The 12,353-nt window shown below is 41.3% G+C and overlaps 1 protein-coding gene across 5 annotated transcripts in view; it reads left to right on the forward strand.

Annotated features, from left to right (window-relative positions):
- LOC142075070 (E3 SUMO-protein ligase PIAS2) overlaps positions 1 to 12,353 on the forward strand; it is a 31,091-nt gene that overhangs the window by 8,013 nt on the left and 10,725 nt on the right. For all 5 annotated transcript variants that reach the window (XM_075136076.1, XM_075136077.1, XM_075136078.1 and 2 more), the window contains exons 2-6: positions 580 to 1,054; positions 4,240 to 4,324; positions 4,964 to 5,014; positions 5,137 to 5,227; positions 9,532 to 9,666. In XM_075136076.1, the coding sequence (XP_074992177.1) occupies positions 580 to 1,054; positions 4,240 to 4,324; positions 4,964 to 5,014; positions 5,137 to 5,227; positions 9,532 to 9,666 (837 nt within the window). The remainder of the gene's footprint in view (positions 1 to 579; positions 1,055 to 4,239; positions 4,325 to 4,963; positions 5,015 to 5,136; positions 5,228 to 9,531; positions 9,667 to 12,353) is intronic.

The raw sequence follows: 12,353 nt of genomic DNA on the forward strand, positions 1-12,353 counted from the left end.
GTATGAAATAATGTAGCTTTTCAAAAAGTGTCGACATTGCTGTGCCATCCTTTCAAAAGTGAAACCTGACGTGCCTGTCTCTGTTCATGCCTGCATTTAACATGCTGCACAAAATAAAGGATGTTTCAGAATAAACTACGTGGAACTTAAACAGCTGCTTATTTTATTTCTTAAAATGTGTTGGAAGAGAGGTGATAATATTGATTCATCTGGTTTTTTGTTTGTTTCATGAAGTGAGACAGATTTTGTGTAAGAGCTTATGCTTCTGTCTCTGAATTTAAGATAGCACTGCATGGGTTGCATTAAGATTTTGTTGTTGTTGTTGCTATTTTTGAGTGTGAAAACAATTAGAAGTCTTTGAAATCAGTAACACAACCAAACTCAACCTTCACCCTGGACACTTTGTTACTTTGCGTTAAACTAACTATACTCTTGCTTTGGGCAAGGGTGTGGGTAGTATCTGAGATGACAGGTGTAAAACTAGAATGATGGAAGTTCAGATGCTTCACCATGCTCCTCAGAAAGGCCTCCGTTGGGGTACTGTTGGTTCACCTGTGTTTATCTCTCTTTACTTTCTAGAATATGGTATCAAGTTTTCGTGTTTCTGAACTACAAGTGTTGTTGGGGTTTGCTGGACGTAATAAAAGCGGGCGGAAACATGACCTCCTGATGAGGGCACTGCACTTACTGAAGAGTGGCTGCAGCCCGGCAGTTCAGATAAAAATCCGAGAACTTTATAGGCGTCGGTACCCAAGGACGATTGAAGGACTTTCGGACTTATCAGCTATAAAACCTGCGGTTTTCAATTTGGACAATAGTTCCTCTCCTGTCGAGCCTGACCTGGCTGTTGCTGGCATTCACCCACTCCCTTCTACTTCAGTCACGCCTCAGTCTCCTTCCTCGCCTGTCAGTTCTGTGCTCCTCCAAGACACTAAGCCCCACTTTGAGATGCAGCAGCCATCCCCTCCGATTCCACCCGTTCATCCCGATGTTCAACTGAAAAGCTTACCTTTTTACGATGTGCTTGATGTGCTCATAAAACCTACAAGTCTAGGTAAGTGTTTAATAGCTCTGCAGGTTGCTTAATTCATGAAATAGGTGTTGCTTATGGCAGTACTAAGTCCAGACTTAAAGGGCTTTTTGCAGCTGGGGAAAAGTGGAAACTCCCTTCCCTTCTCGTCTCTACCCTTGCCCTCTCTTCACCACTTGTCCCCAAAAGTGCCAAGCCACACTTCAGAAAATAGTGTTCTCTTTTGTAAATATTATATGAATAAAGATCTTTGGCTTTTGGATATTAAATAAGAGAGTAGAATAGTTCAGTTGGAAGGTACCTACAATGATCATCTAACTGTCTGACCACTTCAGGGCTGACCAAAAGTTAAAGAGTAATAGTTAAGGGCATTGTCCAAATGCCTCTTATACACTGACAGGCTTGGGGCATTGGCCACCTCTCTAGGAAGCCTGTTCTAGTGTTTGACCACCCTCTTGGTAAAGAAATGCGTCCTAATATCTAGTCTGAACCTCCACTTTTGGCTGAAAGATTTGGACCTGAAGTCTCTGCCTGGTACACAAGTGAGCAAAACCTGTGTCGGGGCCAACAGGAAAAGGATTTCAGGATCGGAAATTAATAAGTTGCAACGTAAAGAGAACAAATTCGCTGGTTGCTTAGTTTACTCTTATCTCACTGCAACAATTTTGCAGCTTCTGACATCTGCCACTGAAATAGATACTTTGTGCAGCAAGGTCCAGTGTTGTACTCAGATTAGTGAAGGTTTCTCAGCCTACGGGTTGTTGCCATGCTGTATGTTAAAATGTGGAGTGGACCTTTGTCTTCCAAATAACCTGAAATCTCAAGCTTCCTCAAACGCCTTAAACGTATTTAATTATTTGGAAATACATTGTTTTCTGTCTTGAAATTCAACCTGTCTTATGTTACATGGTAAAAAATGTTCCCTAACTGTTTTAGCCATATTGTTTAGAAATACTTCAGCAAGCTGTTTGCATCCTCTTAAACATTTTAGTTTCTTAACTGATAATAGAGGCTGTGACTTGTACTTCAGTGAGGCGTACACTGATCATTGGTCATCCTCCAGTACCTCAAGCAGCAAACGTTACTAACAAGCATTTTTTACAATGCCTGTTGTCACTGTGTGTGTCGTGACACCCTGTTAGAGAAAAGTTTAATACCCAACCTGTGTATTGGTACAATAGCTGCTGTGGTGTTGGACAGCTCTATGGCTCATGCTGCCATTACCCTTACAGAGATAGTCTGTTAGTGCCACGATGTCCTGGTTAACTCCTGCTCATGCTCACTGTGTGCAGTAGCTGAGTATCTTAACTAGTTTCCTGAATTGTTCTGTGTTATGGGACAGCTATTGGCTCGGTTAACCAGACTGGTTGCCAGCCACATAGTCACTCTGTCCCATATAATGCAGCGTGTGTTCCGCATTATATTTCTGCTGTGCCGTTACCTTTTGTTTCCTGGTCAATGGTATCTAGAGGTGGCAGTGATATGAAATTTCCCCAACAGCTGTTTTCCTCAACTTTGGAAATGATCCTTTTTTTCTGAAAGGAGAATGCTTCCTTAGGGGTGTCACCATGTTACAGTTAGAGCTGCATGTAAATTCCTCTTTCCCTTGAAGACTGTAGGCTCTTTGCACGTTGCCTGGTTTTTGTAGGAGTGAGCATTATCTAGTCCTGTAACATTTGGGTCCTTTTAGGGTATGGGTGAGGGGGACAAGATTAATTTAACTGAGTACTTGCTTGCTTTCAAACTCTTTCCAGAGCACAGTACCTGAAGGTGGCAGCAGCCAGAGCTACAACTCAGATTTGTGTGAGGAGGAGTGAGGAAATGAGATGTGAGGAATGGCTTGATATGCAAATAGTGGGCCCTTCTGATGTTAGAAGGATGTGAACATTGGCTGAAAATCATTCTTAACATGGATTCATGAGCAAATTTGGAAATGAGGCTTCCTTTATTTAATATTTTTAGATAGATATGGATAGCTTATATTCCCAGTTAGTAGACCTGGGTGATTGGGACATGGAACAAACATGTGTTTTGTTCTTGAGAATTAAGGATTCAGAAATCAAATAGGTCCGAGAGCTAGGAGTATAGTCTGCTTCACTGTGACTCTTTAGGGGAAAAAAAAAAGGTGTAGGTATTCTTTTGTGCTAATATGAGAACACAAGAACAGGTGTAGGTGTGGGGTTTAGTTTTAACCCACACTCAATTCAATAACAAAATATTTCCACGATCTTTTTTACATGTGCTCAAGTATTATTTTAAAATACAAAATGTTGTCTGTGTGTAGGGGGGTGTGCGCACATATGTGCACAATGTAGCTGTTTTGAGTTGTTTGAGGAACTTGGTGTGTGTATTTGTTCCAGCTGGGTTCTATTTCATGTTTGTGTCCTTTTTGTGTGTGTTTTCTGGGCATAGAGATCATCTTCTCTGAATGTCACAGTGTGCAAGACAGTCTAACTCTTCCAAATTTGCCTGGTGTAGTTGTGCCATTTTTGCATATGTCCTCCTTGTCCTCCTTACTTTAAACTGTTGAACAAGTCCAATCTACCTTTATTTCAGGTCAAGATTTCTAACTTCTCAAGTCCAAAGAAAGTAGAAAAGTAACGTGCATACTACGAACCCTTAATACTAAAATATTGCTGCTTCCCATGGCTGACAGACAAGTAGGATTCTGATATGAAAGTTGTATTTATTTATTTTTTTGCCAAGTGCTACTGAGGGGTAATTCCCAGACAAGAAGTCTAGCTGGCTTCTCTGGCATTAGGAGTTGTGCTCCATCCCTTCCTCCTCAAAGGCTTAGTTACCTTCAGCGTTTCTGAATTGATTTTTTTCCAGCTGTCCGTTAATAACTTCTGGTGCACGTTCTTTTTTTGTAGTACATTAAAATAATGTACTACATTATTTTAAACATCTCTGTGGTACTCTTTTTGTCAGGTATCTAGTGTTATATTTTGTTGTGTGTTTGTTTGAACGTGGCTTGCCAAGCTTCTTTAGTGCTGAAGTGTAATGTAATATTAAGCCATCTGAATATAGTTGAATGAATGATTTATTCCATTGCTTTCCTGTTGACAGTTATATGCAGTTAAACCACAATTTGATTATATTAAGTGACTTGTGCCTTGTTCCAGCAAAAACTCAACTGCAGATCCTGTTTTAATCAATGACTTTAATCACCCTGGTTAAACCTCTTTTGTGTCTTTTTTTTTTTCTAGTACAGAGCAGTATTCAGAGGTTCCAAGAGAAGTTTTTTATCTTTGCTTTAACACCTCAGCAGGTCAGAGAAATCTGTATTTCCAGGTAAGAAGTAAGAGTGTGGCATAGTGTAGGTAAATTTTTGCAAAATTTCAGGAGGAAGTGTGGGTTTTTTGGTTCGTTTTATGCATCGCATAAGCTTGCAGATGCGGAGTGATAATCCTCACCGAAGTTACCCTGAATTTATCTGTTCTGTTTTCTTCAGGAACTACTGTGCACAGAATTTATATGCAGTTGGGGTAAATGCTATGCCACTAAAGAGTTAACAATTACTCTGTTCCAAATAATTGTGACTATTTAGAGAGGTGGTAAGCTTTTCTTCCCTGCATGTTTCCTGGCTGCAGAAATGGAAGGCTGCTTTTATCTTTTGTCCCAGGGTTCATGTTGTTGTAAGACCTATGGTGTAAGCCAAGAGAATTCATAGGGTTTTTTCCTCTCTGGCAACATCATACTTTATTGTTACTGTAAACTCTTGACAGACGATGCTGATCCTAATGTCCTGCTCAACTTGCAGTAGCTAAACAGAGGTGTCGCTTCTAAGAGTTATTCATAGCTCAAAAAAAGAAAAATAAGAGCAAAGTTGAGTGATGTTGGGGCAGGCGTGCCAGTTCTTTCTGCATATGACTGGAATATGAGACCTGCTGTCTAAATGGGTACTTCTCTTTTTCTTTCTCTTTGTCACAGGGACTTCTTGCCAGGGGGCAGGAGAGATTACACAGTCCAAGTTCAGCTAAGGTACCTTTTTCATAGCGTTCTCTTATAGCTTCTTAATTGGCTAATGTAATGTAAGTCTAGATGTGGGGACATATGAATGCGGTGACACTTGAAAATGACGCTTTCTCTTTTTGGGGATGTAGGTTATGCCTAGCAGAGACAAGCTGCCCTCAAGAAGATAATTACCCTAATAGTTTGTGTATTAAAGTAAATGGGAAGCTGTTTCCGTTGCCGGTAAGCTTGTTTGTATGTATTTGTGGCTTCTTTGTGACTTGGGGTGTGTGTGTTTTTTCTGTAATGTTAGCTTGCTAAAACAATCAAGCTGTTTATTGTTATTACTCAAATTTCTCTAGTTACTAATGTTAGGCATATGGTTTGTACATTTGCTGTGCGAGATAGCCATTACTATTAGTAATCATGTTCCAGCCACTGCACGGATTAATTGTGTTTTAGCCACCTATAACAAACCTCATCTGTTGCAGCTAACACAACAAAATATGTCCAAAACAAACCAGTGTCTGCATGGGGAATCCTCCTCATAGGTCTTCAAATTGAGTTTATTTGACTTGATTGGTAGTAGCCCTCACTGTTCGGGCTATCTATATTTGCGATTGACTTGAGTTCCTTCTTGTTATGACGGAGTGGTATCACCTTCTTGTGTACAAGTTTGTATGCTGCTCTGCATCTGTCTGGTTAGAGCAGAATTCACTGCGGGGATGAAGAACAGACACATTTTAGGGTTCCTACCATTTGCTGATACTGGAACAGAACAGTGTTGGCAGTCATACACTTTATTGGTGTCTGATGTTGCAAAGTTAGTACGTAGGCAGGGTCATCTCAAGGCTTCAATATATACAAAAAAGGAAAAGCACTCTTATTATTCTTGAAAAATCTCTGGAATGGGTATCTCTGTGCAATAGAACAGAGAAACTCTTACGTGACCCATTCTGAAATAGTTCTGGAAGCTATAGAAGATGGAAAAAGTACAGCAGTGGGTTTGGAAAAATGCTGTGTGGAGAGAGGAGGTGTGAAACCTCTTTTTCAGAATGTTTGTCACCCTCTTGGTGTGTCAGATGTGTTATCCTGTACCCTCCCTCCTGCCGTATGCAACCATTATGCTTTTTTTTGCCTCTACTCAGCTTAAATGAGACTCTCTAGCTTCTCTTCTCCCTACTTCAACTATTGCATCACTGTTCTTCTGTGTGTAAGAGGATTTCTTTCTAATGTTTTCTGGTCAGTATTTTCTGCAAATGCCAGTTATGTTCTCTGTGACAAACTTGAGGATTTTCTCCTTTCTTCTGCAGATTGTCTTCCTTTCTTTAAGCAACCCGCCAAAAAGAATTGGGTCTGATGTTATCCTGTGGACATCAATGTCTGTTGGTTCTCAGTCTTGCTAATACAGTTTACACCCTGCTATGCTGTGTTATGCTTCCATTTTGTGCGTAATGTATGTCACAGTCATAGCAAAAATTGTTTGTAATCTTGGATTATTGCTTTGCTTTAGATCTAAATCCTATAGGTTCTTCCTACACTTCATAAGACGATTCTTTAAACTGTTCAGCAGAAACTTTAGGTGAGAAAGTGAATAAATGACTATTGTCTTGGCAACTTCCTTTTCTCTCCTCCTTCAGTATAAGCTGAATGACAAATATAGTCTCAGTCCTAGTGCTCCTGCAAACATTTTCTGTTGATTTGGTCACTGTCTGCATCCCTCTGGTGGTTCCTTTCTGTTGCAGGAACTGTAAGGTAACTTCTTTGCCTCAAAGACCACTATTGTCCAACTCGGTAGTGTTGGTGTTAGGTAATTAATCAGTGATGCCAGCCTCTATTGCCAACTTGTACAATTCTTAAGTGAGTACTGTTCTGTCTTGCCCTGGTATAGCAGTTCATGCCTCTGCAGATGTCTAAATTATTCTTGGTCATCTCCTTGGCTGCAATCCTTACCAAAAACTACAGAGAAATGCTGCCAGTGTGCCAGTACCGCTTCAGGTTGTGTCAAGTCATGTTAACATGGTGTTTTCTTGTATTCCTACAACTATCTGTGTCCTCCTCTTACAGTGTTGGTTCTGACTTAAAAGGAGTGAATGTAGAGCCTTGCACGCTGGTGTCTTGGCAAGTAACAAGGATTTTATACATAATGCACTACAGCAGGTGGTTCTCCCCTTGACTTCTCTTGTAGGCAAGACAAAACACGAAAGTCCAAAAAGGTAACTCGCTTTTCTTCTCAGGGGACCTCCACAGACCACTGCAGGTCTCTTTCAAAGGACAAAATCAAATATGCCAGGGCAGATTGGAAATAGCCAGATAGAAGAGCAATCGCACTTTCTGTTGATAGATTTTCTGGCTGTAGCAGATTCCACCTGCTTTGACTAATATGCTTCTTGCAAGAAGCGTGGAAGACTTAAAAACCCAAATAATGTTGGCATTTGCTAGCCACTGGAATTGGCAGCCTAAGTAAACAGTGGTAGACCATGCTGGTTGTGATAGGTGAGCAGAGTGGTCTTTACCTAAGTCCTGGAAGGGCTGGGAGGGGAAGGTTTTAAAGTGTTCTAGGAGTACAAGATTGAATCTGATCTCAAGGTCATTGTGGAAGAAAACATCAAAAGCTTGACTGAAATGAAGCACGTTGTGCTGCAGAGTCTGTCTCTAAAAAAGAAAAAAAGTTAGGAAATACAAAAGAACTTGCATCCTTGCTCTCTGGAAAGCAAGGCAGCTTCACTTTAGGTTGAAGACCAGCAGGATTATTGTGGCTGGTACAGTGTGTGTGGAAATACGCTCCTAAATATTGCAGGGATGGTGTGTTCATCCACATAAGCTCATTTTAAAGTCACCATAGTAGAGAAAGGCCTACTACAACAAAGCAATTGGGATGTATACTCTGTAAATGGCTGCAGCTATTATGTCTGATTAAAGAAATGGCAAATCATTCATTCTTTTAAATGTGAAATTGTCAGCAGTCCCCATACATCTGCTGCCGCTATAATCTGTGATAAAGCACACATGGTAAGATTCCTGATAGCTACTGGGTCACTCATCATCTGAGTTAGAGGGAGTTCTTCAGCAATTGCTGTCTGCCGCTCTGGCCTGGCAGACGTGCCTGTAGAAGCTCGAGTCCCTATTCTGTCACTGCAAGCAAGAATCCTGTGAAATTAATAAAGGGCAGTGGTGAGGCACAGCCAAGGCTTGACGATCAGGTGAAATGTATGGACTAGTAATAGAGCTGCTTTGGAAACCTACGAAATGATGTGACAACTATTGAGTCCTCCTTGGATTAAAGGCAGTGATTATCCTATGGTATGCTTGGCTAGTGAGTGGCAGAGGCTGTTTATTTCTGTTTTTTATTTTCAGACTTTCAAAGTAACTCTTTTTCCAAGCACTAGGCTGTGAATGTGTGTGTTTCTCTGGTTAAAAAAATACATGTGTGTGTGTTTTTCCAGCATATCCTTTCTGGGAGAGTTTCTTGTATCGAACAACACTGTCTTGAACTAAGTGAAATCTGGCAGTCAGTGTGTTCTGACTCTGGCAGTTCATCTGGCAGTTCTGTGCAAGACAGAGGGCTGCGATCTTTTATTGGCATCCTTCTGGTGCAGGATGAGTTTTTGAGATGAGTGGACTGCAGGCTGTCTGTGTGAGCTCAGAACAGAGATTCTCAGAGCTCCTGTTACAAGACTGGCTTGCTTTCACAGTGACAGACGCAGGGCGAGATGAATAAGCTGCAGTTAGGCTGTGTGCTCCTTCACGCGGCACCGGTACTTTCTGCTCACGATATGCTGGAGAGCATGTGCTTGCCTAGAAGCCAAAGGCAACCAGATGGCTCCTGATTCAATTCGCAAGCATCATATACGAAATAAAACTACAGAGAAAAGCAGTCTAGGTTATGAAATTCTTCAAAGCTGAGCAAACAATACCTATTTATTTTGTTTCTACAGACAACAGAAAAGCCTATTAGCTCTTAAATACAGCTGATATTCCAGGTACAGCTCTTCTTCAGGGGCCTTGGCAGATAACAACCTGTTGCTAATGGGGCTAGGTGTAGTTGATATGAGGCAAAGCAGAGACCAAGGAGATGTGAAGCTCTTGGAACAGGGCTTTATTGTTTCTTAAATAGAATCAACAAAGTGTTTTCCGGGTGTGAAACACTGAATTAACTCTTCATGACTTGCTGTGTTTGTCACCAAGGCTGTGTCCTTGCAATGTTCTGCTCTCTTTCAGTGGGGTGGGGGAAAGAAAGGACAAAGCATCAACACTGCTTTTTACTCTTCAGTAAACTTACCTAGACCAAAACTCTGTTCTCTTCCACCTTTTCAGCACTTCTGTAAAACCACATTAAAACCTGAAAAGACTTTAAAATTGTGGCTGACTTATGGTTTCAGACTGTCAAAGACTGATATTTCTCAGAGTAAGTGTAGAACTTAGTCTCCAGCCTGGAGAGCCTCTAGGTTTACCTGCTTCCCATAGATCTGTTTAAAACTAACAAGTCTGTTTCAGAGTACAGCGGGGAGACTTGGTAACACTTTCCTTGTCCTTTCTTCCCATAGGGATATGCTCCACCGCCAAAAAATGGAATTGAACAGAAGCGACCTGGGCGCCCTTTGAATATAACATCTCTAGTTAGGTTGTCATCAGCAGTGCCAAACCAGATTTCCATTTCCTGGGCTTCTGAAATTGGAAAGGTAAACTGTATGTTCTGTAGGATGTGGAAAGTTATCTAAATAACCTCATGTAGCATTCCTTCTCCCCCACTGCCTGATGTTGCTGGCAAGGCATACACCAGCAAGCGTTTAGTATTAAGTGACTGAATTTATTATCAGTGCCAGGAAACAGAATTTGCTCTAGAAGTATTGTAGTTTACAGTAATGTACATAAAACTTGCATACAGACTCCAAAGACTCCCTTATAGAATTCACATTAGACAGTCCGCTGTTAGGGGTTGCCTGAAATGTGTGTCAAAAATACCAAAATCTTTTTGTGGTGTAAATAGTACAAAACAGTTCAGACGTGACAAAATAACACTTCTCAGCATTTGTTGTAACTGTCCATTCGAGAAGGCTTTTTAAACTGACCAGATGTGCCAAGGCCGTGGGGGTGGAGGCATGCATTTTCTTTTGAGGTTTTTCTATTTTCTAACCAAGTAATTCTAAGTAGTTTTACAAAAGCAATTTTTATTTCCTAGGAAGAACTGCTTAATGGATATTTCCATCTCTATTCTTTTGAGATTCCTTTTTTTACATGAAAATGGCCTCTCTATGAGTTGATTTTAAATTGTACTTGCAAATAAACCAAAACAGGGGTGGAATTTCCAGCTCAGAAAGCTCTTAGATGGCAGGTTGCTGGGAAGGGTTTACTGGGGAGGTGTCAGGCTGCTGATGTCAGCTGTTCCTGGGCTTGATGGATCTCAAACATGCTTGGTTGGACCGTACTTGTGTGCCGTGTGCGTTTGTAATGCAGGGTATCCGAGCAGTGTGTGTTTTCTTACAAATGAAGAGTATTTTGGAAGTTTGGGTGACTTGAGGGACAAGTGACTCAATGTGGGGAAGGGTGGAGAGCTGGGAAAGAAAATTAAAATTGAAGCCTCTTCATAATGCAGTTCTAAACTTCATGGAAAGCTGCAGTGGGGGAAAAGCATGCTAGACTTCAGGTGGCAGGAGAGGAAGGGGGTGGTGACTGAAATGTGATACCTGTTGCTTTCTAGTGCCTGCAGTCATTAATCATAGTTGAAAAGGAATTAGCCTTTAAAACGGCTGTGTGGCTGTTTAGAAATCCCCCTATGGATTTACTAAGGAAAGAAAGGGAGAGTGTGAGGAATTTCTGAATTCTTCCTAGTTTAAATAGCTGTTGCAGCAGCCCTTTCAGCTGTTGGTAAGTCAAGAACTACTTATTCCTCTGTCACTAGTTGTGTAAATCCTTCTGGATTCAATTATCAAAGTAGCTTACCTCTTACTTTTGTCTTCAAAATCAAAATCTGTGGACCAGAGACACCACATGTTTCAAAGTGAGACTCCAGTATAAGCTTTTATACACTAAAATTTAAAAAAGAAATTGGAGAGAAAGCTGATGTTCAGAAAATAAATGAAGGGCAGTGCTGACAGCAAAGGTTTTTTTTCTAAGACGGAGGTGGAGGGAAAGAGCTAAGCCATTGCTTCCCAATCATAAAGCACAAGAATCTTGAAATGACGGCAGGGTTGTGTGTGGTCTGGGCCTTTCCTGCTGACCCCTGCTTTCTTCCCCCTGCATCTGCCAAAACATATTCTCATGGAAGCAGATGAACTGGAGGTTGTCCCAGCATTCCCCCTTGCCCCGAGTGGTGAAGCGAGTTCTCTGGTTTAATGTTGGTGCTCTGCCCTAAGTTTACTGGCACAGCGGCCATCGCTGTTCATCCTCTAAACGGGGCCCTTGGGGACAGCGCGGAGTGGTAAGAGCGGGCTCACGTGGTAAGAGCTTATTGGCAGGTACTGGACTGATAGTGGTGGGCTTCTGAGCAAAGGAGGCATTAATCCCACAGAGGTGGTCAGACCTGAGCCTATAGAATTCTTTCTGTAGGCAATAAACAGTGCAATGTATAGTCATTCTTTAAGGGAAAAAAAATACCTGTTTTTCTTAGTAGCTTCCCATGCATTTAGATAACTTTATCTGCTCATCTAGGTAAGAGCTGGTTTTCCTATAGTGGTAAAGGAGGAGCAGGGCAGTAGGTGGTGTTTAAAATTCTTGTGCAGTACGCAGACAGTATAGGAGCTATAAGAAGGTGGCCGGCAGGGAGTGGAAATAAGAGATCATGTTTGTTATACAGATGAAACCATTATTATTCTGTAGTAGTGGGACTTGCAGAATTTTCTCTTCATTAGTGACCTTGAAGAGAGAGTGAACACTGAACAAAAGCAGCTGGCAAGCGGTATGAATTAGGGAAGAGTAGTAAATGCTAGGGAACGTGGCCAGCCTCAGAGGAATGGGTATGGTGTAATGAGGCTTGACTTAAAAGTGCAGAGCAAGCTAAAGAAAAGGTGCAAAGAAATTGGTGCAGCTGTGTGCCATTTGAAGGTGTTGTGTTTGCACCTGAAAGACCGTTCATCTTTTCTTTTGTCACTTGATTGGCTTTGAGCTCCCCGCTAACAGATTGACACTGAAAAAAGGGAAGGATTTAGGAGACAAACGTGAGAAGTTCTTATGTATGAGAAGGTGTGTCACCAGTCTAAATCATCTTTCAAAGAAAAGAGCCCAGATTGTCTCTTGGTTGTGGAGTTATTCTTCTTAGTTAAGTCACAACTGGAGTAGGAAAATTGGACTTGATTGGCAGGAGAATTCTGGCAGAGTATTGGACTCCTTCACAGTAATGAAGTCGTCTGACAATGCTTTTCATAACTAT

This window comes from Calonectris borealis, chromosome W (genome assembly GCF_964195595.1).
Source record: "Calonectris borealis chromosome W, bCalBor7.hap1.2, whole genome shotgun sequence".
In the NCBI taxonomy this organism is placed as follows: domain Eukaryota; kingdom Metazoa; phylum Chordata; class Aves; order Procellariiformes; family Procellariidae; genus Calonectris; species Calonectris borealis.